The sequence below is a fragment of the Python bivittatus genome, unplaced genomic scaffold, assembly GCF_059951505.1.
Source record: "Python bivittatus isolate LINGU-HERP-01145 unplaced genomic scaffold, Pbiv_v1 ctg000160_np1212, whole genome shotgun sequence".
Lineage (NCBI taxonomy): Eukaryota > Metazoa > Chordata > Lepidosauria > Squamata > Pythonidae > Python > Python bivittatus.
In genome coordinates this window covers 6036568-6062934 of record NW_028277076.1, presented here as the reverse complement: position 1 = coordinate 6062934, position 26367 = coordinate 6036568, and the positions used below count along the sequence as shown (strand labels likewise).

General features: G+C 46.3%; 2 protein-coding genes across 4 annotated transcripts in view; one reads left to right on the top strand and one right to left on the bottom strand.

Annotated features, from left to right (window-relative positions):
• Positions 1 to 1119: 1119 nt before the first annotated feature.
• RPL35 (ribosomal protein L35) lies at positions 1120 to 5138 on the bottom strand. Its single transcript, XM_007420601.4, has 4 exons — positions 5005 to 5138; positions 2843 to 2979; positions 2605 to 2686; positions 1120 to 1332 (listed from the first exon to the last, which is right to left on the bottom strand). Exons 1-4 carry the CDS (start codon positions 5005 to 5007, stop codon positions 1183 to 1185), a joined length of 372 nt encoding a protein of 123 aa, XP_007420663.1. The 5' UTR covers positions 5008 to 5138; the 3' UTR covers positions 1120 to 1182.
• A 1226-nt stretch (positions 5139 to 6364) lies between these two features.
• SCAI (suppressor of cancer cell invasion) overlaps positions 6365 to 26367 on the top strand; it is a 45098-nt gene continuing 25095 nt past the window's right edge. For 2 of the 3 annotated variants that reach the window (XM_088147028.1, XM_088147030.1), the window contains exon 1: positions 6365 to 6551. In XM_088147028.1, the coding sequence (XP_088003154.1) occupies positions 6499 to 6551 (53 nt within the window). In that variant the 5' untranslated portion in view covers positions 6365 to 6498. Of the gene's footprint in view, positions 6552 to 13662; positions 13760 to 26367 lie in introns of all 3 variants that reach the window. The other variant, XM_088147029.1, reaches the window with a different exon arrangement.

The following is a 26367-nucleotide window of genomic DNA, read 5'->3' as shown; positions in this document are numbered from 1 at the left end:
CTACCAAAAGGGGCTCAGTACCATATGCAATCTTCTGGGTTTATGTTGTCCACCCCTACCCTAGAAGGAAAAGTGGGCAATGTATGTTTCAAAATAGAAGGTAAGATCTGTGTTCCAATTCACCTGTTTTGTTGTGGAGTCTATGGTTGCAGCCTGTGTGCTTAAGCTGCCTCTCACAGTGGGATTGATTTCAAGCTCAGTGCTCTAAGACAACTGGAGGAAGTTGGGAATACAGAGACAGTCAACAAAAAGATTTGGAATTAAACACATTCTTCTGGGAGTCAAGAACAAGGATTTTGAGTTCTCAAGAATCTTTGGCTTCTTGGCACATCATCTGAACACCTCATCAGACAATAAACCTGCTCCTGTAACTTTCCAAAACCTAACTCTTTGAAATGTAGGTCAACTTTGCTCCATCTACACTATATTACACCATGGAAGCAAGCAATAAACTTGCAAGGCAGGAAGGTCCTACGGCCCTCCACTGGTTAAAGGATGCTCTGGAGATGGCCCTGAGATCACACAGAAAGAGGACTCCATCCATCCTCAAGAGAGACTCAACAGATTTCCCAGCAGTCACTCTGGTGGGGATGGTGAATATTGGCTTTGGGCAAGGCTGCAATAAGACGGTGCTATTTGCTCCATGGAAGGATCGTAGCATTGACACTTCACAATCCAGACCGTTTTTCCTGAAAACCTATAAAGATGAAATGCATTCTGCAAAAGGTCATCCGTCCCTTCAATCTTCCACGATTATCTACCTGAGAATGCCAAGATCTCAGAGGATCTCAACCATCACTCGATTCTCCCTGACCATGTCCAATGCCCTACTGAAACCACCCAAGCTCACTGACACCCAAGCGTGGGAAAGAATTTATGGAGGTTAACTAGGCGACGTGTGGGAAAGTCTTTCGGTCAGCCCTGAATCTCCCTGTACTTATTTTCTGTGGGTGACTTTGATTTTCAACATTATGAGAAGAAAAACTGTTCCTCTCCATTACTTACACAGGTTATGATTTTATATGCCTTCCAAACTAGAGAGCTCTGCCGTCAATTTATCTCTGAGCCCAACTGCCGTCCCTGTATTTTTCACCTAAGAGACACTACTACACTCCACTGTTTCTTCTGACAAATTCTTTTAATTTTAGCTTGACTTCCAATGGTGAGGCGACCGCCCAAGGCTTAGGCCTTCACGGCGTATTTCCGTGGGGGATATAAACGTTCTTTCCGTTGCTGCTTTTTCGTCTTCAGACCTTCTTCGTGCTTGTTGAGCCTCCGCCGCATGGCACGCGTCTTCTTTGGACGCAAGTCCAGGGGCTTGTATTTCTTGCCCTGTGGACAGGAGAAAAAAAAGCAGTCAGTCTCCGAAAAGGATGCTGAAAAATACGGGAGAGTCAGAAAGAGAATACAGGCAACGGCAGCCTCTAGCGCTGAGCATGACAACATCTGTGATTAATATAAACTTCCCAGATGTTATCAATGGCTACTGTTGATATTAAACTCCACGCTACCTCTAAGATCAGAAGAAATTGGCTTCTGAATGTCAGTTCTGAGTGTGTGCAACTGGATCTCTGCATCTGGGCATCCTGGAAACATCTGACTGGTCATTGTGGGAAGAGGGAGGCTGATACAGGCAGTCATGGAAAACCAGTATTTTTTTTTTTTTAAGGCTTATTTGCAATGGGCTGGTGCACCCCCATTGGGGTTCAATCATTCCAGATGGCCAAAAACTAAGACCCATGAAATGCTCTGTCAATGTTTATCTCGATGTGCAAATCAGATGTTACAGTTTGACTTTCGACTGTTTGAGATAATCTGGTATGAATGGCTTGTTACGTGTGATACAAACAAACCATCAAAGGAACTTCCACTGTTTGTTTAGACATTCCCACAGGCTCAAGGAGCACAGCACAAGGAACCCAGCAGCGTGCCAGGATCTCACCCGTGTCCTGGCTCAGAGTGACTCGTTAACTCTCCTGCTGCTTAACCAACACCCATTTCAAATTCCGAATTCCAATTTTTCTAGAAGACTTCTATCAGAGTTACACGAAGGGAACAGAGCAATGGTGCCCTCAGAGTGTTATGTACCTGGTGGATAGTGGCCTGACCAAACTGGCTTGGCACAAGCTACCCAGCAGGAGACTTGTTTTAGCAAGAGCAGATTCGCACTGCGTCCACAGAGTTGTAAGCAGTGTTGGGTGATAGCCTTGCAAGCCAGTAATTAGTTCCCCCCTGGCACTCCAACAGGGAAATGCAGGTATTCAGATCTGAAACAGAAAAGGGTGGGGGAAGATGATCTACTCTCACTTTATGGCTTTTCAAAAAAGGCACGCAATCCCCAGGAAGCATGTGTTTTGGGTTAAGGAGATAGCCACAAGGTACAACCGGGTCCAACTCTAATTTCCTGCTTTGGATCCGAATAGCTGCACTTCACTATGGTACAAGTCAGCCAACAGAGCTAAAACACATCTGGGGGGCTCCCGACGGCGAAGACTGGCATGCACATTCTTCCACATTCATCAGGTACTTTGTTCTAGCACAGCCCATCCTTTCCACCAAAAGCACTCTCAACGAAAGAGGCAGGAATTAACGCTTCAGACTCACTTTGTAGAACTTTCTGAGGTTCTCCTTCTGGGTCTGGTTAATGACTGTCAGCACTCTGGCAATGGATTTGCGAACCACCCGGCTGCAAAAAAACAAAACCCAAAAAAAATACACAGGAGGGAAACAACGATCAGGTCAGAGAAACAACAAGCAACACTGTGTTTTTTTCACAATGTTGGGTTCTTCATACCCAACCGTGACAGTGAGTCAATCTGGAAAACTGCAGGGAAAAACTCACATCTTGGAGAGTTTGGAAGCTGCTCCACCAGTCACCTTGGCAACACGTAGCTGAGACAATTCCACCTTGAGGTCATCCAGCTGTTTCAACAGCTCTTCCTTCTTCTTCCCTCGTAAGTCACGGGCTTTGATCTTGGCCTAGGGACAGAAGTACATCTAGCATCACAGAGCAAAGGCAGGAGGCAAGTAACTTTTTAAACACTGCCTTTGCAGTATAAGGAGGGAGCAACTTCCTACGCTACAAACTCAAGGTTTAAACTATACACTAAAGTTATAGACCGTGATAAGAAGGAAGGAGGAAAAAAAAGAGAAAGGTATATCTGGCAGGTCCATCAGTTATAAGAGAAATAGGATGGAGAAATGTGTGGTACATGTATATGAAGGTAGAACTCCATTTATACAGTACTGTAATTACATGGAAGCATAGAAAAAGTGCAAAACTGATACTAATAATCGTGTTATGTTTTGGCAATCTTAGCTCTCATTCTTCTGCTGCTTTGTTAAAAAATAAAGTTTCTAATTCTTCATGCTACAAAGATGTGGCATAAATTCACGAGTCCTAAGCCTTGCGTTTGTTCTGGCAATTTGTTGATTGCTTGTAACTCCCAAGATTTAGCTCAATGTATATAATTTATTTAAAAAGTGTGTGTGTGTGTGTGTAGTCTATAAGGCAGCTTACAGAAAGTTATTGCTTAGGCTACAGAAAGCTGTATGTTTTTTTCATATGAAGCAAACCAAACGGTTTGGTTCAGAAATTCATTTCTAAATCTACCGTGCTGTATTCTTAAATCGAGATGGTAGTAATGCTTTAAACCTGCAATTTCAAGCAGAACAGTAAAGAAAACCTGCAATTCAATTTTCAGTTCATGATGTTTGCAGCACAAGAGCATATAACATAAGCTGCAACCCTAACCCTAACTGTAGAGATATTTTGATACTGATAAATGACCTTATAAAAGCTAACTATTCCTGACACGCAGCAATATGCACCCCACAATAGCAGAATGAACCATTATACCCTTTTCCCCAAAATCTTGTACTTCAGGTTGTACAGAAGCTAAACTAAGGATAACTTGTACAAAAAGCAGAATTTTGAACAGTCTTTTTGCCACATATGAAATATCATTCAAAGTACAGGGAAAGGGGGAATTAACCAGACCATACTTAAAGACAAGGAGAAGCAAAATTAAAGAGAGCCTGTGTATAATGACATGGGAACCGCTGTATATATTTAGAATAAGATGGAGAATGAAATGCGCATCTGACCGGCGTTGGTGGTTATGTGGGACTCGGGTCATTTATTTTATTTCAGCAATTTATCTACTGTTTCAATTTTCACAGACTTAAGCTTACCGTTATAACTATAAAGAGAACATTATTTCTGTTAACCAAAATATAAACCTTAACAAATAAGGTCATGAACCAGCTTACAACATCAAAGGATGCAGGTTGGAAGTACTTATGCTGGTACGTCTGGACCAACATCTGCCATCGTTTGCACGCTCACAGCATACCCTGGCACAGTCAGACTATTCTGTGATCTACCAGCAGCGGTTCTGCACATGCTCCAGCTGTGAAAGGCCTGGCTACTCCAAACCTTTCAAAACTGGAGTCCTTGCAAGACCAAAGCATGTTCCTGTCACTCCCTTTGGGGCAGGCCTGTTCTCAACTGATGCACAAGGGCAAACAGGGGCCTCAGCGGTCTATGGCACAGCACGATGCCTAGAAGTTTGGGTCCAGCCGGGTAGAGCAAGGGCAAATGCGTTCACACAACCCGCTAATCCGGGTGGGTGTTAACCCAGGTTCCTTTTTTCAATGGGTGAGCGTGGCGTGTCAGCCCAGCTTTTGGTCTTCCTGAGACTCTTCTAACCTTTCCTCCCAGGAGAAGACAACAAAGCCCATCTCAAGCAAAGGGTTCACAACCCGGAAGCTTTTCTTGCTCTCCCCTCCCCCATGCAAGGCTCCTCGCTTCTTACATGCCCAGCGCGGCCTATTCAACCTCCACCCCATAGCCATCCTCCCGCCGTCCCCCACATTCCTCGTAGGGGGCGGCCCAGCTCAAGCAGCCTTTTCCCCACCAACCCCGTTTACACCCGTGGCTCCAACCCCCCTTCTCGGAGCCGATGGAACCGGATTAGAACCGGTCCCCCGGCGCTTCCTCACCATTACTGCCGCAGCGAACTCCAGCTACCGCCGAGAAAGGAAAGGACGGAAGCCGGGAAGGGACAGGAAGCCGGCGGACCGGCTCAACCAATAAAAGCAAAGCTGGGGGGGAGACAGGAAGGACCGACCGCGTCAAGGTTTTGCCCACTTGTCTCCCCTCCCGTTGGAGTGGTTTAGTCCTAGTGATCCCAAGGCGAGTCGGTTATAAATCAACGTTTGCATCGGGCCATTAATCGCTGATCAATTCAGGGATCGAATTATGGGGCAATTATAAAGCCACGCCACTCTGCCAACTAAGTCGAAATTAAATTAAAAAAAAAAAAAGGAGCGGGGAAACGGGGGCGCCTTTTAATAATGCGTGGGTTTGCTTGACGACGATGATGATGATATTCACTGCAAATCATGCAGGTTTTGCCCGAGTGAGATTAGTGTGTAAAGATCAAACGGGGGACGTGCATTATTGGACGCCTGACACGAAGCCAGCAGCCTTGCCCTGTGATTGGTCCCAGCGTTGGCTTATCCAAGGTACACTGTTCCTGGACTTGGAGGTTCTATATTAGGCTTCGGCTCCTGGCGCTTTGAACTGCAACGTTCATAACTCACACTGTGTTTGTATGTACGTATATTCCGTGCACGTGTTGGGATTGAAACGAAATTGATTTTGCTAGAGTCTTACGCGCTGATCATCCTGCACTATTCTACAGATGCGGAGGTTATCCGTTTGTCCAGCATCATCTCTTTGGCATACAGGATCGCGGTGCGCGCGCGCGCGCGCATCTGAAGTTTAATTCAGAGCATCGGGTTTAATGCAAATAACATTTGTAAGTTAGGTTGGTGCATCTGTGTATGGTTATATATACACGCACACACGGGATTGCACGTATCTGCACTCAAGAAAATTTGAGTTTGCTGAGTGTGAGGTGTGTATTTGTGTTTTTATGGGGCTGGGGGGGTGCACACATATGCACGCGCGCGACGAGGGTAAGTATTTGGATTTGAGCGTGACACGAGGGCCGCGTGTGCGTCCGGGTGTGTACGCACGCATGCACGTGTGAGCGCGCTGCGCGTGCGCTCAGGTCCCCGGCCGCGCGCCCCCGCCCCCCCCCCCGCTGCCAGGCACCTTCTCCCTTCCGACGCCCGCGCGTGCAAACCCGACGTGCCTCTGCAGGTGAGCGGCTTCTGGGGTAGCGCCGCGCTCTGTCCGGCAGGGGTCGCTGCGCCTCCCCTCCCGACGGTCGCCCGGGACTTGCTGAGGGCGAGAGCCAGGAGACGCGCGAGAGGCGGCCAGCTCGGCCAATCGGGAGCCGCCGCTGAGGGTGCGCGGCCAATCGGGGCGCCGGCTGGGCGAGGGGGCGGGGCAGGCGAGGCCGTGCCCAGGTTAGGCTGAGGGGGAGGCGTCGCTCCATCCTTCCCTTACCTGGAGCGAGCGGTGAGTCCCCGCAGCTCCGGCCGCCGCCGCCGCCGCCGCCGCCGTCGCCTCGCTGGGCAGCGCGAATGGTGAGAGGGCCGGCCCGCCAGCGCTTGCCCCGAACCGGCCCGGCCTCTAGGTAAGGGCCAGGAAAAGGTGGGGAGGGTCGCGGAGAAAAGCGCGGAGGGGGCGAGGAGCGAGGGGAGGGGGCGGAGGTCGCCGGGGGGGTCGGTAGCATGGATTTGGGGGTCGAGTGGCTTGGGGGGAGCCGGGGCTCGGGAATTCGGGTTGGGGTCTGGGGATTGGGAGGGTCTGGGGTGCACAAGGTCCTTGCAGCAATTGGGGGAGCGGGATGTGCCGGTTAGGGGGTGAGGGGCGCCCGGGGGGGGTCCACGCTGAATTATGGGGTGGTACTGCAGGATCTCAAGCCTACGTCCATTGGGTGGGGGGACTGGGAGGGTCTCGGATCGGAAGGGAGTTCTTGGAGATTTGGGGAGGGGGAAGGGGCATGTGGAGGGAGAAGGTTGCATGAGCTCCTGGGGGGAGGAAGCATTGAGACGGGAGGGTTTGGGGGTCGCCTCTGGGATTTGGGGGATGGGTGGAATTCGGGGGGTGGGTGGCAAGACGAGCCACTGAGGGGGAGAGGGATGTGGGGTTGGGGGAGCAGAGAGTAGGAGGTGCATGATGAAGGTTGGGGTTGGAGGAGATTGTGGGCAGGGGAAAATAGAGGGGTCTCCCCCAAGGGCTGGAAGGACAGCATAAGCATAAGGCGTCCTCCCTCTGCCAAGATCTGTTGGGTATCAGCTGACCACACAGTCCTTTTGGCCCATGCAGATGGGAATGATGAGAATTGAGGTCCACCACCATGGGGGAAGGTTTGCCTTAAGACACTGAGGTCTACACAGAGTAGAAATGGGGGGAGAGTTGACCGCGCAAGGACAGGGAGCAGGCGGGTTTGGGTGCATGAATATCTGGATTAGAAGGGTTGGGGGAAAGAGGTTGGAAGGGCACAGTGGAGGGATGGAGCTAGGATGCCAAGGTGAGGGGCAAAGGAGAAACGGGGGTTGTCTCTTCAAAGATGACATGGGAGGCTGCAGCATGGAAATGGGGGGTTGGGAGGTATGGGGCACAGGGGTGGGAATGAGGGCCCCATGAAGGTTTCGGTTGAGGGCTCTGCTTTCCGAGCACTGCTGTTAGGTGGGACAAGCGTCCGTTCCTCAAGGGTTAGGTGGTGCATTTTGGGTGGAGATTTGGGATGGGGTAGCATGCAGGTAAGAACGGGTTGATTGCCATGAAAAAAGCGGGTTGGGTTTGTAGCTGGCGAGAGAGGTTGTGTGATTCAGAGCACAAATGACTTGTGGAGAATGGGGGGGTCTGCAAAAAGGGCACCCTGGGGGTCCAGAAGACCTAGAATTTGGGAGGTTAAAGATGCCTTAAGGATGTCCCAAAAGGATGTCTAAGACAATATGGTTAGGAAGGCTGCGATCAGAAATGGTTATTTAGCACGCAGGCTTCCCTCTTTGCTTCTGTGTGTGAACGGGGAAAGCCCCCAGATGAACACTGAGCTCTCTGATCTCCTAAAAAAATGGGGGGGGGGGGGCTTAATTTAGTGGCCTTTGAGTCTCTTGCTTTGCAGAGCATTGGCTGCTTGGAGTCTTTTGGTTATATGGAAGCATTTTTTGTGAAGGTTCCTGAATTGTGCTTGTCTAGTGTGTGTGTGTGTGTGTGTGTGTGGTGGGGGAGGTCCTTGCTTGTCCCTGCTGCCCTGTTGCTATCTGCTCTCTTTTCCTACCCCTCCTCCAGAATCACAACCTTTGCAGACCATCTTCCCTGCTTTCCAGTTAAATGACAATACATTTGATCAGGCTGTATGGTTTTCCCCCACTCCACAAATGTTTGTACATCCCCATTAATCTTGCAGCAGCTTCATGGATGTGTTGTGACCCCCCCCAACCCCCCGTTGTGTGATGCTGGCTTGGGGAAGGAGGGACAGACAGATTTTCTTGTAGCCTTCTAGTTTCTTCCAAGTGAGAGAATTAATCAACAATCAAAGGAAAACACAAATACACCCCCCTTGCTTTCAACAAGCAGGTCTTGCAAAGGTTTTGAAGTTGCTCTAAAGAACGTACAGGCTTAAAACTGGTATATATTTTCCTTTCTTTCCTTAATATTCCTGTTCCTGCCAGCTCATTCCCCTAGGATATTATAGCTTGCTCCTTTCTGTTTTTGAACCCTGCCCTAGAATATAATTGCCTCTCTAGATTTCCTAGGAATGAATTTAAATAAATTAGAGATTCTGCTAGATTAGAGCCAATATCATAACGCCTGGTTTCTGTGTACAGATCCCAACTTTTCCTTAATTTCTTACTGTGGTCAGTTCTTCCTGGCAGCACCACTTCACTAAGGTGATGATTGTTTAAGAGGTGCTTTTCACAGAAGGAGGCAGGTTTACGGTAAAGGTGACCTTGATGGAACTCAGTTTCCATCTGATTTGTGGTGGAAATCACCACAGCTACTGGTCAAGCTGTGTCTTCATCTGCTGCATGAGAAGTCTTTTTGTGGCTGGGGTGGCCCATGGCCTTTGCGTTGGTGCCTGGGGCTGTCCCCCAAAATAAGGAATATTTTTGTTTGCAGGTCACTGGAAGCCTGGCTCCTTTGAAAAGAACAGGATCATATAAAGGCCTCGATTCTTTTAATCTCTTCAAAAAAGTTTGAATACAGTTGATGGGAAAAAGAATCCTGGAGAATCTATTTTGGGCTTCAAAGAGACAAAAAAATTGATCTGGCAGGAGGCAACACCCTAAATTCTGCGTAAGAGGTGTTTGACTTAATAGGATGCATTAGACCTATATTTCCCAACCTTGACAACTTCATGGTGCATGGGCTTCAAGTAGATTTTTTTTTTTTTACCAGAGATTAATCTCCCTTTTTTATTTCCTACTCCCCCTGGTGTCTCTCGCACCCTTTGCCATTGGTTTGGGCATCTGAATCAGAAACTCATGTTACTCTGGTGTTGGGTTCCAGCTCCTTCTTGTTAGCTCTTCCAGAGCCTCAGGAGATGAGATCTTCATTGCTTGAGAGGTTATGGCAATGCAATGTGTTCTGTGTATTCACACAAATATATGTATGCTTCCAAAGAACTAGAGCAAGAAGCAAGATCTTCCAGGCCATAGACTAGTAGACTCAGTCTGTTTATGGGAGCTCTTTCTCCCCTATGGATCTCCTATGGTCTCTTTGCATATATATCCCATGGTGACATTTGTAGTTGAGATTTAAGAAGAAACAAAGAGACTGAAAGGCGTAACAGACCAAGCTGAAGACAGATCATTCTGGAGTGAATCTACTCCTTTGCTGGCTAAGAGTTCACACCAACTTGAGGGCAATGGTCTAGGCAGGCTTCTTCTAGAAGAACCCAAGGCTTGCTTTGCTCCATAAATTGGGCTGGATTATCCTCCTTCAGCCCATCTTCTGGACTGTCCTCTTTAGGACAATATTGAGAAGTTAATCCACCCCTCTGGATTACAGAGCCCATGCTTTTTCACAGAGCATGCCTTATGGTTTAGAGCAGCATCATTGGGGAAAGTTGATCTAGAGACACTAGATCAGTGTTGTCCAAACTTGACCACTTTAAGATAAGTGGATTTCAACTCCCAGAATTCCCCAGCCAGCATAGCTGGCTGGGGAATTCTGGGAGTTGAAGTCCACTCATCTTAAAGTGGCCAAGTTTGGACAACACTGCACTAGACAGATGCTTCCTTTCTGGGAAACTGGAGGATGTCCAGGAGCTCATACAGTATCTGTTTCTGTTGGTTTCCTTTGTTGCAAGCATGTTCCTTTGCACAATGTGAAGGTCAGGCCAAGGCTTCTTCTGCTAAAATATGCGAGGTTGCTGTCAGAAGGAATATTACCCAACAATACATAGTGGCAAGGCGGGTTGTAGAAGTTGAGAAAGGGAGAGAGAGAGAATATGTAACAGATTTAAACAAAGGAGATTTGGATCAATATCTGAAAAACCATAACCTGACCAAGGAAGCTGATGATGGCTCAACCTGAAAGTTTAATCTTTAATTCCAGAAATGCTTACTGGTGGAGCTCTCTTGCCACGCTGAGTGATGGGAGGTGATGATATGTTATTAGTGTGCAAGATGAAGTGGATTTGCCCACAGAGCAGCAGTATTGTTTGCCTCTGGGCCGTGTGTCTGACTCCAGTTGATGTCAGCAGACATAATCAACCTTTGCTGATTTTGAAGAAAGCGAAGCGGGGCCAGACCCAGTTTGTTCTATGACGGGAAGCTAGATGACAAAGTTGAAAAAAATATTCTGGAAGAAAGCAATACCTTCCATATCGCTGCCATGAAAATTACATGGGTTTGTTGAAGGAATCACCAACAATCAAGCTTGACTTGGAAGAGACATTGCCATTTTGGTTAAATGCCCAAACCTCAAGTAATCTTGCACAGTATATTGAGATGGGCATGTGTATGGAATCCACAAAGACTAGGAATTTACTCAGTGGGTTTTTATGGAGTTTTAAGGGCTTCAGATTAGATGCCAGGTATTTACTCATCTTGTGTTTCTTTGGTGGAGCTCAAAGTGACGTTGTAGGTCCTAGGTGGGGAACGGGAAGGCTAGAGCGCAAATCCAGAGCTGAGTTTTGGTATTTGGACAGCATCTCTCTTAAACTCGTCTCCCTTTCCCTGGCCAACTTAAGCCATAACCCTGTTTGAACATCCTGCATAGAGGGGGCCCACCGTGGTTGTAACTCTGCCAGACAGGCAGCCAGCAGACAGGTTGAGTCGTTTTCCTAACCTGAATGGGTTCTTTCGTCCTAGAGGGGCTGTCGTCTGCAGATGCTAGACATTGCCCTGGCGCTTAGATGCTCTCCAGGAACTTGGCTGTTGTAGGGATACATTTCCTGACTTCTCGAGGTAACGGGGCAGGACTTGGCTGGGTTTGGAGTGAAGCTGGCATGCTGCCACCTGATGTGCAGAAAAGAGCTGGCTGCTTTTCCCTGCTTTGTAACGCAGACGGCCCCACATTCTCTTCGTCCTCGGCTTGCTGCAAGCATCAGTCGGCCTGCAGAACAAGCATCGCTCTCAGTTTCCGTTCCCAGGTGTTTCTCTGCCTACGGGGAGGTTGGGGCTGTGATGTCTTCAGTATGTGACAGCTTGCCTCATAACTATCAGAAGGTGTTGTTGCTAGCATTTATGTACCTCCCTAACATTCAGAGCACCTCTTCAGTATTATCTTGAGAGTTCTGGTGGGGCAGAGAGATACCAACTTAGATAATCCACTTCATGCTGGGTTGAGCAGACCTTATGCTTTGCAGTAAACCTTGGGCATTGCTGTACATATATATATGAAGCCCTTAAAACTCCATAAAAACCCACTGAGTAAATTCCTAGTCTTTGTGGATTCCATACACATGCCCATCTCAATATATATATATATTTAAACTAGAGCCTCATAATCCATGACTTAAGTTTAAGACTGTGCCTCTGAGCTCATGGCTCACATCCAGAGTTGGTTTTCGGGATCAGAGCTAAGTTTGAGTCCATTCCTGATTTTTTTTTTTTAAAAAATGACCCCAATGTTTCTTCACTTTGTCAGATTAGTTTAGAGGTGAGTTGGGAGAAAGCTTAGTCCGGGGACAGAAACCCTTGTCTTGTGCCTAAATTCAAAGATGGACAATTGTTCTCCCTAGAGGTGGTAAGTGAGTTGCTTTTTGCTTGAGGTAGCAGGGAGGCAGAATAGAAATCAGATATTGTGATAAGCAAACAGGAACAGGGCGTGCTAACTAACATCTGATTGCATATCCTACTGGTATTCCTTCTGAAAGTTTCCTACATTTTAGCACACCGCTTGGAGGCTTTCTCTCCACCTCTACCTTTGCTGAATTTCTCCTTGATATTCCATGAATTCCATCTGCCCAGAAGCTTAAATAAGCCTGTTGACCCCACTTCTCCACAGCATTCCCTCCCTGCTTTCTGTTTAGATTTGAAATTAAATTTGAAATAGATTTGGCAAGGAAGAGGGGCAGAATTCCTCCTTTTTCTGGGAGGGTAAATTAACTCATCCAACCAGCTCCCTATTATGAAGCTGGTCACCCAGCAGCGGCCTCAGCCAAGGGGAGGTTAAGCAAAAGAAAAAAAGGTGATTAAGTCAGTTTTGAGGACTTTACCACAGTGGTGTCGGTAGCCTTTGGCCCTTGGCTGTAGATTCGGCGAGAGGTCATGAACTGCAGTGAAAGGGGGAGCGCAGAGGGTAGAGACGGGACAAATGTAAGGTTAATTGCTGGAGGAGTTGAGGAAGAATGAAAGCTAGTTGGGATGGGAGTGGTCTTCATGTACAGGGACAAGGGAAAATACTTAGGCACAAATGCCTTGCCCAACTATTATTCTTGACCTTTGGCCATGCCTTAGGTCTTACAGTCTGGGGCAGGGGAGCACCGGGGTGGAGAAGACCAAGGTTGGGGGGTTACGAAAAAGTGAATTGCAGCACTGTTAACATCTCTCTTTAAAAAAAAAAAAAGATGGGGCAGTTGCAAACTTATCTTGAGCAGTTGTATAGAGAAGGAAATGCTGGGTATTGCTTTCTCTATCTGTAATGTCCCAAACGGCAACTTCCAAACGTCTGGTCCCTCTGCGATGATTAAGAGTTGAGGAACTCGGCTGCTCTCTGCCCGCAGGAAAGAGAATAGGGGCGGAGAGGTGAAGTATAAAAGCGGGTATTCTGTTGCTGGTAAGTTCAAGATGGCTTCTGAACAGGCTGATGGTGATGAGAACTGCAGCTCTTGGGAGGAGCAACGTTCTGGGCCACGCTTGCAAAGAAACTCTTTGGTTGGTCTTCTGGGCCTTTCTAAAGGAGAACATAGTGAGATCGGTTCTTTTTTAACGTGAGTTGTCTGGAAGCCCCCTGCTTTCTGTCTTCTGAATCAAGGTGTGGAGCCATCCAGCGCTGCATCGTCTTCTGGAAGGCATCAATTCTTTAGGAATTCGGCTCCGGCATCTCGCTAGGTTGTGGGTTTTTAAAGCATGGTTTACTGAATAAACCACAACTGGGTTTGGCTGCAGGCTAAGCCAGGGCCAAACCAAAGGCAAAGATCTTTCCGTCCTCTCTTCCTTCTGTCTTGAGAGGCTCTACTCCTGCATGATGGCGTATCCCAAGAAGATGATTAATAGAGTCATGGTACCATTTCTCACCAGTCTCGTAATCTTACCATTGTTACCCATTATCTATATCCCTTCCAGTTCACACCAGTGTATCTGCGTCAGATACTGGGCACACCGCATGGGGCTCTAAGGCGTTGATGGTCGCCGATCGGGGAAGCGGCTTTCATGAGTTAAGGTAGGTCCTGAAATCCAGCTCCATCAACAGACAGAGCCCTCTTCCCTGTGTTCCTGTAGACGTCCCCCTTCCGTTGTGCTGTGGGAGCATAGCTAATTTTAAAAATGCTTCCTCTTGTACACATACAATTTTCCACGTGGGTGATTAGAGGAAAATAATTATTAGCATGTTGGATCTTGGTAATTATAACAACAAAGTCTCTGTCACATTCTCATGGTGGTAGCAACCTCTTACTTCCCCAGGAGTTAGACAGGGAAAGGGCCCCTGCTGTGCCAGCCATAAACAGGCAGACAGCTGTTGCCCGGCCAGTGATCTCCGCCTGTCACCAGAGAGTGTCTTGGTGACATGGACAGTGTGTTTGCTGTGCTGTTCCTGGAGTGACCAAATGAAGAGGTTCTTCCTCTTGTAAATGCTGGATTGGAAGGGAGGGCTTAGGACATTGTAGCACCAACAGTGTCTAACCTCTTAAGTGGACATTCATTGCATCACAGACCCCCTAAGGTCTTTGTCAGTCCCTCTTGACACCAGAGAAAGTTGGAGGCTACCACCCATTCAGCCACCCGAGTGTCAGCTCCAACTGACATCAGCTGTCTGGGAGTTTCATCAAGGGAAGTCTAGGTGATGCTCTGTTGTGGATCAGCTCTGTTCCAATCTAAGCCTTGGTTGGCCAGGAATAAGTAAGAGTTAAACTTTCTCATGCAACACATGGACCCATGTGGCTTCAGGGAAGACCACTAAAGGCATGGTCATTCATGATTCCAAGTATGGTGAATTTGTTTGACTCTCCTGGCAACTTCTGGAGACACTGAGAGCATCTTGGGTGACTGAAGATACCCCATCATTCAGAAACAGGGTAATATTGACATGGAAAAATGGGGAATTAAATAGCTTTAATGGCATCTTTGCAGAAGCTGTGGAGACCAGGACATGTTAGGTCAGTGGAGGTGAGTCACTGTAAGAGAGATGTTGATTGCTGTTCTTTCCCCACCAGGAAAAGAAAATGCATACCTTGAGATGATCTCAAGGGTGGAAAGATCTCTCACCAATAAGAATTAGCCTGTTCCCCAGTCATCCTTTCTAGCTTTCTGGTTTGCAAGGAGGGTAGATCATATGATGCTCACCAGGTGTTTTGGACTACAGCTCTCATCAGACCTAACCTGCATGATCTGTTGTTTGGGGTTCAGGATTTTTAGCTCCAAATATGCAAAGAACACCAGCATGTTTATGCTTGTCAGCAGTGTTAATATGAGGGAATACTCTAGGAGTTTTGTCCTTAATGCCTTTGGGTCAAGCTTTTCTAATGAAGTACCCTCCAGATGTGGCTGGAAGTTGAGGCCCAGCACATGTGGAGGGTACCTTTAGAGAATAAGGAAAATGACCTTGAAGGAGATATGCAAACTCCATTACCAAAGTGATGAGGGGTAAAACATATCTTGAGTCCACAGCAGACAGAAGAGAGTTGGAAGAGGCTCAGGCAGACACCTCCCCGATTCACAGGAATATAACAAAATGGAGGAGGTCCAGCACATTTCGACTTGCAAGATGCTGTTATGATAGCCAATCTCAATAAAAGTGGTTTTAACCTCCCCATGGAGTTGATTTCCTGGTCTGGTCTACCTAGTGGGGCTGACAGTACTAGATTAGGGAAGGTAACTGGAAGCTGGGGTGAGGGACCTAAGAGCTAAACCACAACTCCCAGAATCCTTCCCCATTGGCTCAGTGGGCTTGTGCTTCTGGGAATTGTGGTCAACAACAAACTAGAGCTCAACAGGTTCCCTATTTCTGAGTTCTCTCTCTCCTAGCATATGACTGCATCCTTTTGTGGGGTACCTCATTCTGGATTATGGATGCAAGTCAAATCCAGGTGGAGAGTCCTAAGCTGGTGATTGTTTGGGGTTGTTTTATGGCATGGACCTACTACAGGAATAAATCTAAAGCCCAGTAAAACACGGAGATAATAAATCTCCTTTGGTGCCCTCCCTTTCCTCTTGCTGTAAAAACCTTAAGAGCTTGTTTGAAGATCTTTGATAGGATTAGTCTAAATCCTGGAGTTGTTTTCTTCTCTGGTGTAGTACATTGGGTCCAAATTACGTTGACATAAGCTAGAGGAATTTCTTAACTTTGCAGAGAGGGCGTGGAGGAGAGAGCCAGCTTGAGAGCAGATCATATATCCTGCATACGGAATAAAAGGAATGGTGTCTGTAATAGTATCTTTCCGGCCAACTGTTATTTCTTGTGTATGCTAAGAGCAAAAAATTGGCAACTGTCATAAATACACGTAGTCCCTGGGTTAAGAATGGCCAGTTTACAGATGACCCGTATTTAAGAACGGAGCCTCTTGTAGCAAAATTCAAATTAAATACACAATGATTCGAGTTCATTACACAATACTACTTATACAGTATTATACAATAATACAGGTAGTCCCCAGTTGAAGAACGAGTTCCGTTCCCAAGGTCCTTAAGTTGAATTTGTATGTAAACCAGAACAGGATTATTGTCCTCAGTTTTGGTGTGGTCTGTTGGCCTGGGGGGGCCACCCATTCTTCCTCCCAGGAGGAGAGAAATCTGAAGATCTTGGCTTGGTTGATTGATTATGTGCCATGAAGTTGGTGTTGACTCTTAGCGGCCACCTAGATAGATTTTCTCCATGATGATCTATCCATAACCTGGTCCTTCAGGTATTCCTGGAATAGGGGACCCATTTAGAATGTTGAGACTCTCTTGTGGGCCATCTCCAAAAATATCTCCTGGGCAGGTGTGATTAAAGCATTGATTGGCTGGAATGCGTCCTCCAACATCTGTAGCTCTTCCTTCCAAAGGATGCTGTATGCTATCTTGGCAAGGCTTTGCCCTTTTCCCCCTGCACAAATGAGTGACTTTCCAGTGAAGCAACTTCCCGTGGCCACCCAGAAGCACAATTTTTAAATAAAGATAATGCTGGAGGCAGGGTTCTTTGCTTGGCACCGGGCCAGCCCCCTAGTTTTTAAATTAAAAATGTAGAAGTCAGGTAGGGCAGGGGACTTGGGGATGCCAAGACAACATCCAGAGATAACTCCAGGTGCCACTCCCAGCCTTGCATCAGCCAGAGGTGGAGAAATTGAGCAACTTCCCGTCAGTAGGAATCTGGTTTCTACTCATAGCTGGCCTGGGACTGAGGAACTGGAAAAGCCCTTATCCGTTGTCCAAAGGAACAAAACACAGTGACTCCTCTTTAAGGAAGAACCCCAGACGCCTGCTTGAATCAGCAATACATTAACACCAAGTTGTCTCGAAATACGGACCTTTTTCTTGAATCTCTTCTCTGTTTCTGTTAGTTTTACGCCTGATGGAAGGGCTGGGGTCTCTGTTTTCAATAAGTGTCTGAAAAATAAGATGGAAAGTACAGCAAACACATAATATCTAAGGCTGCTGGGAGGATCGGCCACCGCCTTTGTATTTTTCCAAAGCTCCCAGTTTTTCTTCCTTATCAGACTGGAGCTTTCTTACGCCTGTCCGTGTAATGTGGGTTTTACTCCTGGGTAATCCAACCAGTTGCTCCGAAAGCTGGTTTCTGGTTTTTGCTTCCACAGCGGCAGATTCTACATTCTGCATCTGCAGATCCGCCCCTTTCCGAACAAGTCCCCCCACTGCCTTTTCTGCCTCCCCCGTTTTGATATTTAAACGTAGAATCGTGAGAAAGGGATGGCCGTTTCTGGGCGCCTGCTGCGTGTGCGTGCATGGCCAATGTACGTGTGCCTTTGGAGTATGGAACTATAATCCTGTTCTAGCCCCCTGCACACCAACAACCCTTTCCTAAAAGGCAAAAAAGAATCCATTGCAAAATGAATAGCATTAAAAGCTACTTATTTTTTTTCCCAAAGGTAGGCATAATAGCTATTTCTAAGGATTGGCCTAAACCTCCCATTGTCCTTGCACTCTTAATTGGGCTCTGCTATTTTCATCTAACCCACCAATCGTTGGCCGCTCTTAAATACTAAAAATAACAAGGGATTTTTATTTTGCATCCCCTCACGTGCACCAGCCACGGCTCTCTAATTTCTCTTCCCTTGTGTGCATCGCCTTTTGTGTCTGCCACAGCACCATCACTTTGGGATTGTCGCGTTGCGTTTTCCTTTCTCATTTCTGTGACATGGATCCTCTTGGGAAGTCCCTTCAGGGCTGAGATTTGCTGAAGCCCCTCTGGGCCCACCATGAAGCTCCCCAGGTTTCCTGGAAGCATGTTTATGGTGTTTTTTCAATTCACCTGGGACAGTATCTCCATGTGATAGACCTCAATGTCCTCATTTGCCTCTTGGCAATAGAGCATTCAAGGGAGCTTAAAAGGGGTGGGAAAACTCTTTTAGGAAACCATGTTTGCCATAACTAATAACCATCCCCAGAATAGAGGTTTGAAAACATCTAACTTGTAGGAATATATGTCTGTGTCCTATATATCTACATTCCCTAGTGCTGCAAAAAAGTTTCTTAGCTCAGTTGAGATCGGCGAACCATCTTCTGCTGTAAGTTATCTACTCCCCTCTGCCCTTCCTCCCCTCAAAAAAGGCCAACATTTTTCTTACAATTTCAGCTGGCTTGGCACAGACCTGAGAAAAGTAGTCAGTCTTAGGAGGCCCCAGCAAAGAATCCTGACTGAATGGTAAGCCGGATGGAGCAGCATTTACAAAGCAAAGTTAGCGTGTTTGGGGACACAGGGGGGCAACTGGTTAGAAAAAGCACAGTGTGGAAGTCCCGTTGGAGTTGGGCCCTCCTAGAAAGTATCGAGCTATCACGGTTGGAGAATGTAATGCTAGGCAGGTCCTTTCTTGATTGAAACCCTGAGCTTGACCTGAGCTATGGGGGTGACGTGGAGTCGCCAGCAGCTGAAATCTGAGCTGCCTTGCAGTTTGGCAGGAGAGCCAAGCTATTTTATTAGACGTCAGTGAGTATCCACAAGGTCTGCTCTGTATGGACTGTAACTCAGAGTTAGGTTCTGTTGAGACTGTGTTTTGGTGATCTGCAGTCCTGGGTTCAATCGGAAAGAATGGAAGTAGACAGTAAGGGGAAAGGTGTATCTCTGTGCTAACCCCGGTTTTGGTGTTGCTGATAGGAAAAGCAGTAGCAGATAGCTTAGCTCAGGTGGAAAGCAGTCTTCAAGCATCTCTACAGGATTCTTAGCTGCACATTTAATGCCCCTTGGGTGCAGGTCCCTTCCTCCAGCTAATCTTGGCCTGAACCGACACCTTTTCAGGTGGTAGCACCAGTGGTTGCTAGATTCCATCTCCATGTCCCAAATTGCTAAATAACATGCCTGCTAAGAGAAGATTGGCTAGCTTGTTAATATGAAGGAGCAAAGGAGCCAGCACAGGACAGTGACAACCTAGCATCCTGCTGGATCAGGTCAAGGATTCATCAGTCTTGTATTCTGTGTCATCAAGTAAGAGGTGCAGTCAAGACCCCCTTGGCCTTTTCCTTTCTGGGGCTGATGCTGTTAAATGGAAGTCACCCAACAGCACATAAGGAAGTGTCAGAAGTAATGGCCGTTGCCCCTGTTGATCCATTTCTCTAATCGGGCTTCTGCTGCTGTAGGCTCTTTCTTCTAACAAGAAATTTTGGTAAAATGTACAGTACAGAATTTGAAAGAGGAGAAGCTGGCCCTGGTTTAGATGCAGAGGTCATCTCCAAATGCTTTAGCACTCCATCAAATCTGTAGAGAAGAAATGTTTTTAAATGAATTGAGTTGCTTTGGAACTTGAAGGACTTGGGGATCTAGTTCAGACTGTCTGCTGGTCTCACAGTAGATCCTGACTTGTTTTTTGCTCATTTGTGATTTGCTCAGAACTGGTGGTGGTTCTCCCGAGTTCTCAGATAGAAGTCTTTTCCTACCCTACTGGCTTGGGCAGTGTTCTTCTTAACAGGAGTTGTTAAGGATGGAACCTGAGATCCTTATCCATGCAAGCACCTGCTCCCCACTGGTTTGGAAACTCTCCCTGTTCCCCTGGGGCAGTTTGTGAGCTTATAGGGGTAACTAAGCATCCATCAACTCTCTCCTGGATTGTCCCTTCAGAATTGTCTGGTTGTTGTTCTGTCTTGCAAATGTTCCAGCAGATTATTAAAAGATAAGCCAAGAAATGAAGCAATTAAAGCTGCTGGAGACGGAAAAAGGGAAGGTGTGTGTGTGTGTGTGTGTGTAATACACACGCGCACACACTTCTAATTGGACATTTTCTAATTTTAGCCAAGAAGCTTCACTGGGTCAAACTGATACTTTTCCTTGGTCTTAAGAAGCTTTATCGCTGTCCAAATCTTGGCTAAAACTTGGGGAAATAATTTGCCTTCTAATTAAACCAGCATTTAAGAAAAATAAGTCAGTGAAGAATGCTGTTGACCCTCAGGCAGTCTGTGACATTCGGGGCACTGTTCTTTGAGTTTTCCGTTGGCTATTTTTGTGGCCATCAGAGCATATGGGTATTGAGGTTCCTTTCATCTGTCTGATTTGTGAGTACATAGAAGTTATTCCTTGAGTTAGGAGGGGTTCAAGGACTTGGTGCTTTCTCATTTAAAAAAACTTAGCTAAGTGGAGGGGCCCCACACATTGATTTAGATGTAAGGTAATACACAATTCAAACTAACAGGTTCTTCTAGTGTTCTGTAGGTGGGTTCCTTCAAGGCCCACTGCCCTGGTGAGATGAAAAGTGAGAGTCCCAGAGAAAAAGCAAATGGGGACCTTCCTCATCTTCCATTTCTTTCCACATGTGGTAGGAGAAACAATCTCAGGAAAAAAACCCTGCCCTGATAACTTGGTTGAATAATCTTGTTTAGCACAGTGCCCAGGAGAAGCTGGAGAGACCCAATGTCCATTATGTTTCAGGATAGGAACCAAGTCCATATGTTCCTGATTCTTCCCATGGAAATAGGAAATCAAGATGCTGATGGAGGCATCAGCATCTCACCAGGGCTGTGGGCTTGAAGGAACCCGCCTACAGGGGGTAGGTGGGCTGAAGCATTATATAGAACACTAGAAGAACCTATTAGTTAATTGTACATGATCTTACATCTCATGATCTCTTTGTTCCTGTACTAAAGACCCCGGCATTACAGAACAACCCACACTTAGCTTCTCCTGGCTGCAAGAGAACTGCCTTCTGTTTTTTTTAATACAGTGCTTTCAGTCCAACTTCCTCCTTGCCCACTTCCGTCCATGCGGCTTTAAATTGTGGCTGCCAGCACAGCGTTCTTTGTCAGCACTCGCAAGCCAGAGGGGTCGGTCTGGTTCAGCTCCAGTGCCTGATATTTACGCTGCGCCACTTGATCATCCCGGTGGGGCTGTAGGAGGGAAGGGTTTGCTCTCGTGGTCGAGGCATACTTGTGAAAGGTGTGTGCAAGCCGAAGGTTGGCTCTACGATAGGCGAGGGGGGAAGGAAGTTAGAATTATGGCTCTACTTAAAGAAAGGATCTGCAGAGTTTCCTGTTGATACACACTGCCGTCTTTCAATAGCCATGTGGTTTTTGCCATCTGTGAGTTAGAAAAGATTCTTTATGGCTGGCAAACCTGTCTCTATTTCTTCCCAGCCTTGAGTCAAATGGGGCTAGTAGGTCTATGTAAATTATGTATCTGCGTAGCTCAATTCAGAAAGGACTGACATAAAAGCTCTTTGCCATATATTGGGGTTAAGGCAGCAAATCTTGTCATCTTCCCCCGTCCCCCCCACGCTTCAGTCTCTCTCTTCCAAGCCAGAGTAAGCAGGCAGATATAGTTATTTCGAATTGCCCCACTTTCCACTCCCGCTTGTGTGTGTGGCAGAAGTCTCAAAAATAGCCAAATCTAAACGTGGCAATGACTAATAGCAAAAACCCCCATACACACGCCTGGCATGCCAGAATGAGAAAAGCCAGCAAGGCTTAGCCAGAGTGCAGGGAAATAGTTGCTTAAAAGATACAGGGGTTCGCTTGAACCTCCGTGCCCTTTATGTGAGTCTGAATCCACCTTGGCTGCAACATTGGCCCATTATAATTGATGTGAAGCACCTCTGTATTATTATTATTATTATTATTATTATTATTATTATTATTATTTCCATAGAATAAAAGACAAATCAAAAAGAAAGAAAAGAAAGGAAGTGAGAAACTTGCAAGTGCAAGAAATGAAAAAGAAAGAAACTAAAGAAATAAATGACTTCTGATCTTCTTTTCAACAGATAATTACAATCTTATTGTTCCTGCTCCCTCTTACATGTTATATAAGTCCCTTCAGCCCCTTATTTCATTCTCATCTTTCTTAATCTTCAAATCCGTACATCATCATGTCACTTTTTTTTTTCTTCTTTCAGCAAAAAGTCCATGGGGTTTAAAAAAAATTAAATCCTTAGCTATGCTTTTTAAGAGATGTCAAAAGGCATCTTGGGGGCTACCCGAGGTGCACCATCAACTCTTCTGTGGCCCCTAGAGCTGCCCAGAGTGGGTGGAGCCCCCATGCAGAGGTCCTTTTTGCATTCCCTGGGATTTTGGACGGAGCATTCAAGAGGCAAAAATGGGATCCTGAAGCTGGGCAGAAGTTTTAAGGTATCCATTCCACCCTAAAAACTCCCACATAAATATGTGCTGTGTTGTGCCCCCAACTTCATTTTTGGAGCATGGCCCTTGGTGAGCCGTGCAAAACCTAGTGTGGTCCTCAAACCAATGGATGTTGCACCCCACTGCCTTAGACCCTAAAATGCTTATTAGAAGTAATTAGAGAACTTGGTTCTTGGAGGGTAAGAGCTAATCTGTGTATCAGCTGATCTTGGGGAACATGTTGTAAGGGGGAAAACTGACCCCACTTGGGAGAACTTTGTCAATCGAATGCATATATGGCTTCTGAGAAACAATAGCTTCCCCTCTTCCCCTCTTTAGTATGTGGTACCTGATACCTGTTTTGTCCTTCCTGTGCTGCTCTTTCTTGGCAGCAATCCTGCCTCTCCCCCTTCCCCCAGCATGTAATCTGATGACAGCAGAAATTGTTGTTATAACATGCACTTAGCTGATGTCTTTTCAACATATTGTCTTGGGAACGAGGTTGAGGCTGAAAGACTATTCTGAGCTGGGTTGCATGGGAGATATTTCATTTTGTAAATAATCGAAATAAGCTAATCCTCCCTTCCTCCCTCCCTGTTTCCTCCCTTCCTTCCTTCCTTCCTTCCTTCCTTCCTTCCTTCCTTCCTTCCTTCCTTCCTTCCTTCCTTCCTTCCTTCCTTCCTTCCTTCCTTCCTTCCTCCCTCCCTCCCTCCCTCCCTCCCTCCCTCCCTCCCTGTCCTGTGATTGTCTTCAGATGCTCATTATAAAAAGCTCCCCTTGCATAAAAAACATGCTTAGCATGTTCCCCAAACCACTCCTTTTGCTGCATGTAATGTGGGTGCCGATGGGCATACGATGGATCATTCATAATGTCCAACTCCTTTCCATCAAAAGCCAGGGTGGTGATGGAGCAATCCAGGAACAGCTGTCCCATTTGATTTGGCTGAATAGATTACCTGCCCAAGTCCTCTAGTTCAGAAATAACTTCTCTGGATTCCTAGTTGTCTCCAAGATCTCGAGCAGAGACTTTTGATCAGTTCTGCTCTTGAGACCTTTGCTTTAATCCAAGATGTGAAGCTGGGATTTTGTATTTAAAGTCTGCACTCAGTTCTAGGGTTCCCATCCTCCAGATTCTACCTGCTGCCCCTTGATCACTTTGTGAAATGAATTCCTAGGTTTGTATGCTTAAAGTTTTGAACAGTCTAGCTCGTTTTCCCTTTCTCTCATCTTTGTTGTCGCCAGAGATTGGCTGGGCATCTTGAATAGATATGACGCTACGGCTTTGCTGAAGGGGGGCAGCAGACCACAACCAGTTTTGCTGCATTGTGTCTTGAGTATCTGTGGGGGGTCCTTCCATTTCTTTTAAGTTTCTTAAATTTTTAATCAGCATCAGCATTTGGCTGGCATGGTTCTGAAAGCAAGGGGCTATGATTCATACAGTATTTAGATCCAGTACTACCTGCTGTTTTTACCCCATGTATTACTTATTTAAGGCTAATCTTTCATGAACTTTGACCTTAGGGTACATGGACAATCCTTTTGGCCGTGTGACCTGCCTTTGGTGCTAGGCCAAGAGCCTTGCGTACATTCCCTGTGGCCTGTGCATTACGGCTAGGGGAATAACCTTGGTGTCCTTTAGAAGATTATAATCAGGAACTCAGAAATGGTGATGCATTTTGCACCCTTGCTCCAGAGCAGAGCTTTTGCTGCTTAGAAGAGTCTATGAAGCAGGACATTTGAATGTTGGTCCTGCGATAGAGGGAACATCTTACAAGATGAGCGCGATGCTGGGCATTTCATCCAACATTTCAAGGGAGTGGGTCAGTCCCCTTTCCCAGAAGGTTGCTAGCATATCTTATTACCAGAGCCGCTGATCCAAAGCTCACTTGTAGGACCAAGGTTGCTCATTCCTCCGATCAACCATTGGGAGTCCTCCTTGTTTTATCTGAAGATAGAGTCTTCGGTTTGGAACCTCCGCCTTTTCTGTAAACATTCCAGTGACAATGTCAAGACTGGTGGAAATGCCTTTTTTATTAATTCATGGCTGTTTTTGATCTGCCCGGTGACCCCTTGTGTGCAAGCAGGCTTGGTTCCAACTGTGGAGTGAAAATGTTGGCTGCTAATGTGTCTGAAATGCAGCCCCTGATGCAGTCCTGCATCTTTCTTAAACCTTGCAAAGCCATCTCTCTGCAAAACCGTTCCTCGGTGTTGTTTTTTTTAAGTCCTTTCTACCTTTTTCTCATAGTTCTCCCATTTCTACTGCTGCATCTGGATATTTTTAGCCTGTCTGTTTCTCCCCATTCTCTCCTTCCCACTCCCCAAATTTGTTTTTCCATCTGAGACCAGACTGGCATTTTCTCAACTTGCTCATTTTTCGCTCCATCCCTCTCCTGTGTAGTCTGCCTTACCATCTCTCCATCTGTTTCCTCTTCCAGGGGCTCATTCACACCACCTTGTTTACTTGCTTGTTCAATCTTGTGGGGTTCTTCACTCTGTCTTTCAGCGCATGAGGTATAAAGGCCAGGAGACAGAAGGACAAGGGTGTTTGCTTGCATCATAAGCATGGAAGGACAGTAGAAGAATTAGCAAGAAGGAAGGTGTATAATTCCCCCCAGACACACACATTTTAGTTTTGATTTAGTTCCAGTTCAGATTTAGAAACACTATTGTGTGGGAAATCTTTGAGTGGATGCCTTGTTGGAAATTTGTGCAGTGGGCTTTTTTTTTTTAATGGTGGAGCATAAATGGCTTGATGGTGGAACCTTAAGATGTTACCTCCAACCAAAGCTAAGGTGAATCTCAGCCCAGGTATGAATTAACCCATTTTCCGTGTTTCCATAATGTATTGAACCATAAACTAACTAAAAAAGACTGAGTTTGCACAAAACACTTTCCAAACAACCTAATCAAGGATAGCCCTAACCAAGCTGAGCTGTGAATGCAGCTATTAAGTTTGTAACTGATCTGGTTGCCATCATGGGTGAACCCAGCCTATGAATGGCAGCGGTGAGTCTTGCGTTGATAGCAAAATATATTCCCTCTGTGCTCACCCCTACATGCTTTCTCCTTGTAAAATTTCCACCACTTTTGCCCTAGTCTTTCTTACATATTGCAAGACAAATACCTACTTCCTTTCTCACCACAGAGTTGCGTCAGAAAGACCAGTTGAGAACTGGCTGTCTTGGGGGGCATTGACATGGATTGAATAGAGGAAGAGGACCCCCGCAGCTGTGGATTCCTCTGGCTAGCTCGATCAACCTGATAAGATTGATGGGAGGCTTAAAATACAGCTCAGAACTTCTTAGAATAAGAGCCAAATGCAGGTGGGAAGGGTATGTGAAGGTGTTCCTTGACCTCAACTCTTTTGTCATTGCAATACTAGGGGAAAATCCCCTGTCTTTTGCTCTACCAACTGTGAGCTAGTCTCATCTCCTTGCAGGTCATAGTTCTGCTTAGACCTCATGGATCACACTCGCCTGCTTTCCCTCGTACGCACAAGCAATTCAGAAAGAACAATGGCCCTGAATTATAAGTACGCAGGTCATTGTGCTTCTCCTTGGCTGTTGTAGAACCTTGCCTGATCTCTCTTCTCTCTGGAATTGCAGAGCGAGTTCTTGTCTAAACCAGCACTTGGTAAAAGCTCCACACCCAGGAGATTGTGTGGCCTGGAGGAATCCATCACCATGATGAGGATGTATCCTGGGTGACAGTGTAGGGGCGTGTTTATGGATAAAGTGTTAGATGGAGCTGCAAGGCTTTTTCAGGGGGGGTGGTCAAAGAAAGCTAGGGAGGAACTGAAATGTGCTTGGAAACACAGAGGTCTTTTGAATGGACACAGAGGTCTACCTTGTGTTGTTGGAAGTCAGGCAGCATACAAGTTTAATAGATGATGGTGATGGTGATGAGGATGATGTAAATTGTAGGATCATCTCCTTTGGCCTCTAGATTTAAAACCGGATGTGTTTTCGATAATGTATTTGGCAGGAAATATTCCCTTCACCCAGTCTAAAAACTTGTCATCCTTAATTTCATAATCTTGAGCTGTCATGTTTAACTTAATGCCTGTGGAAGATGGGG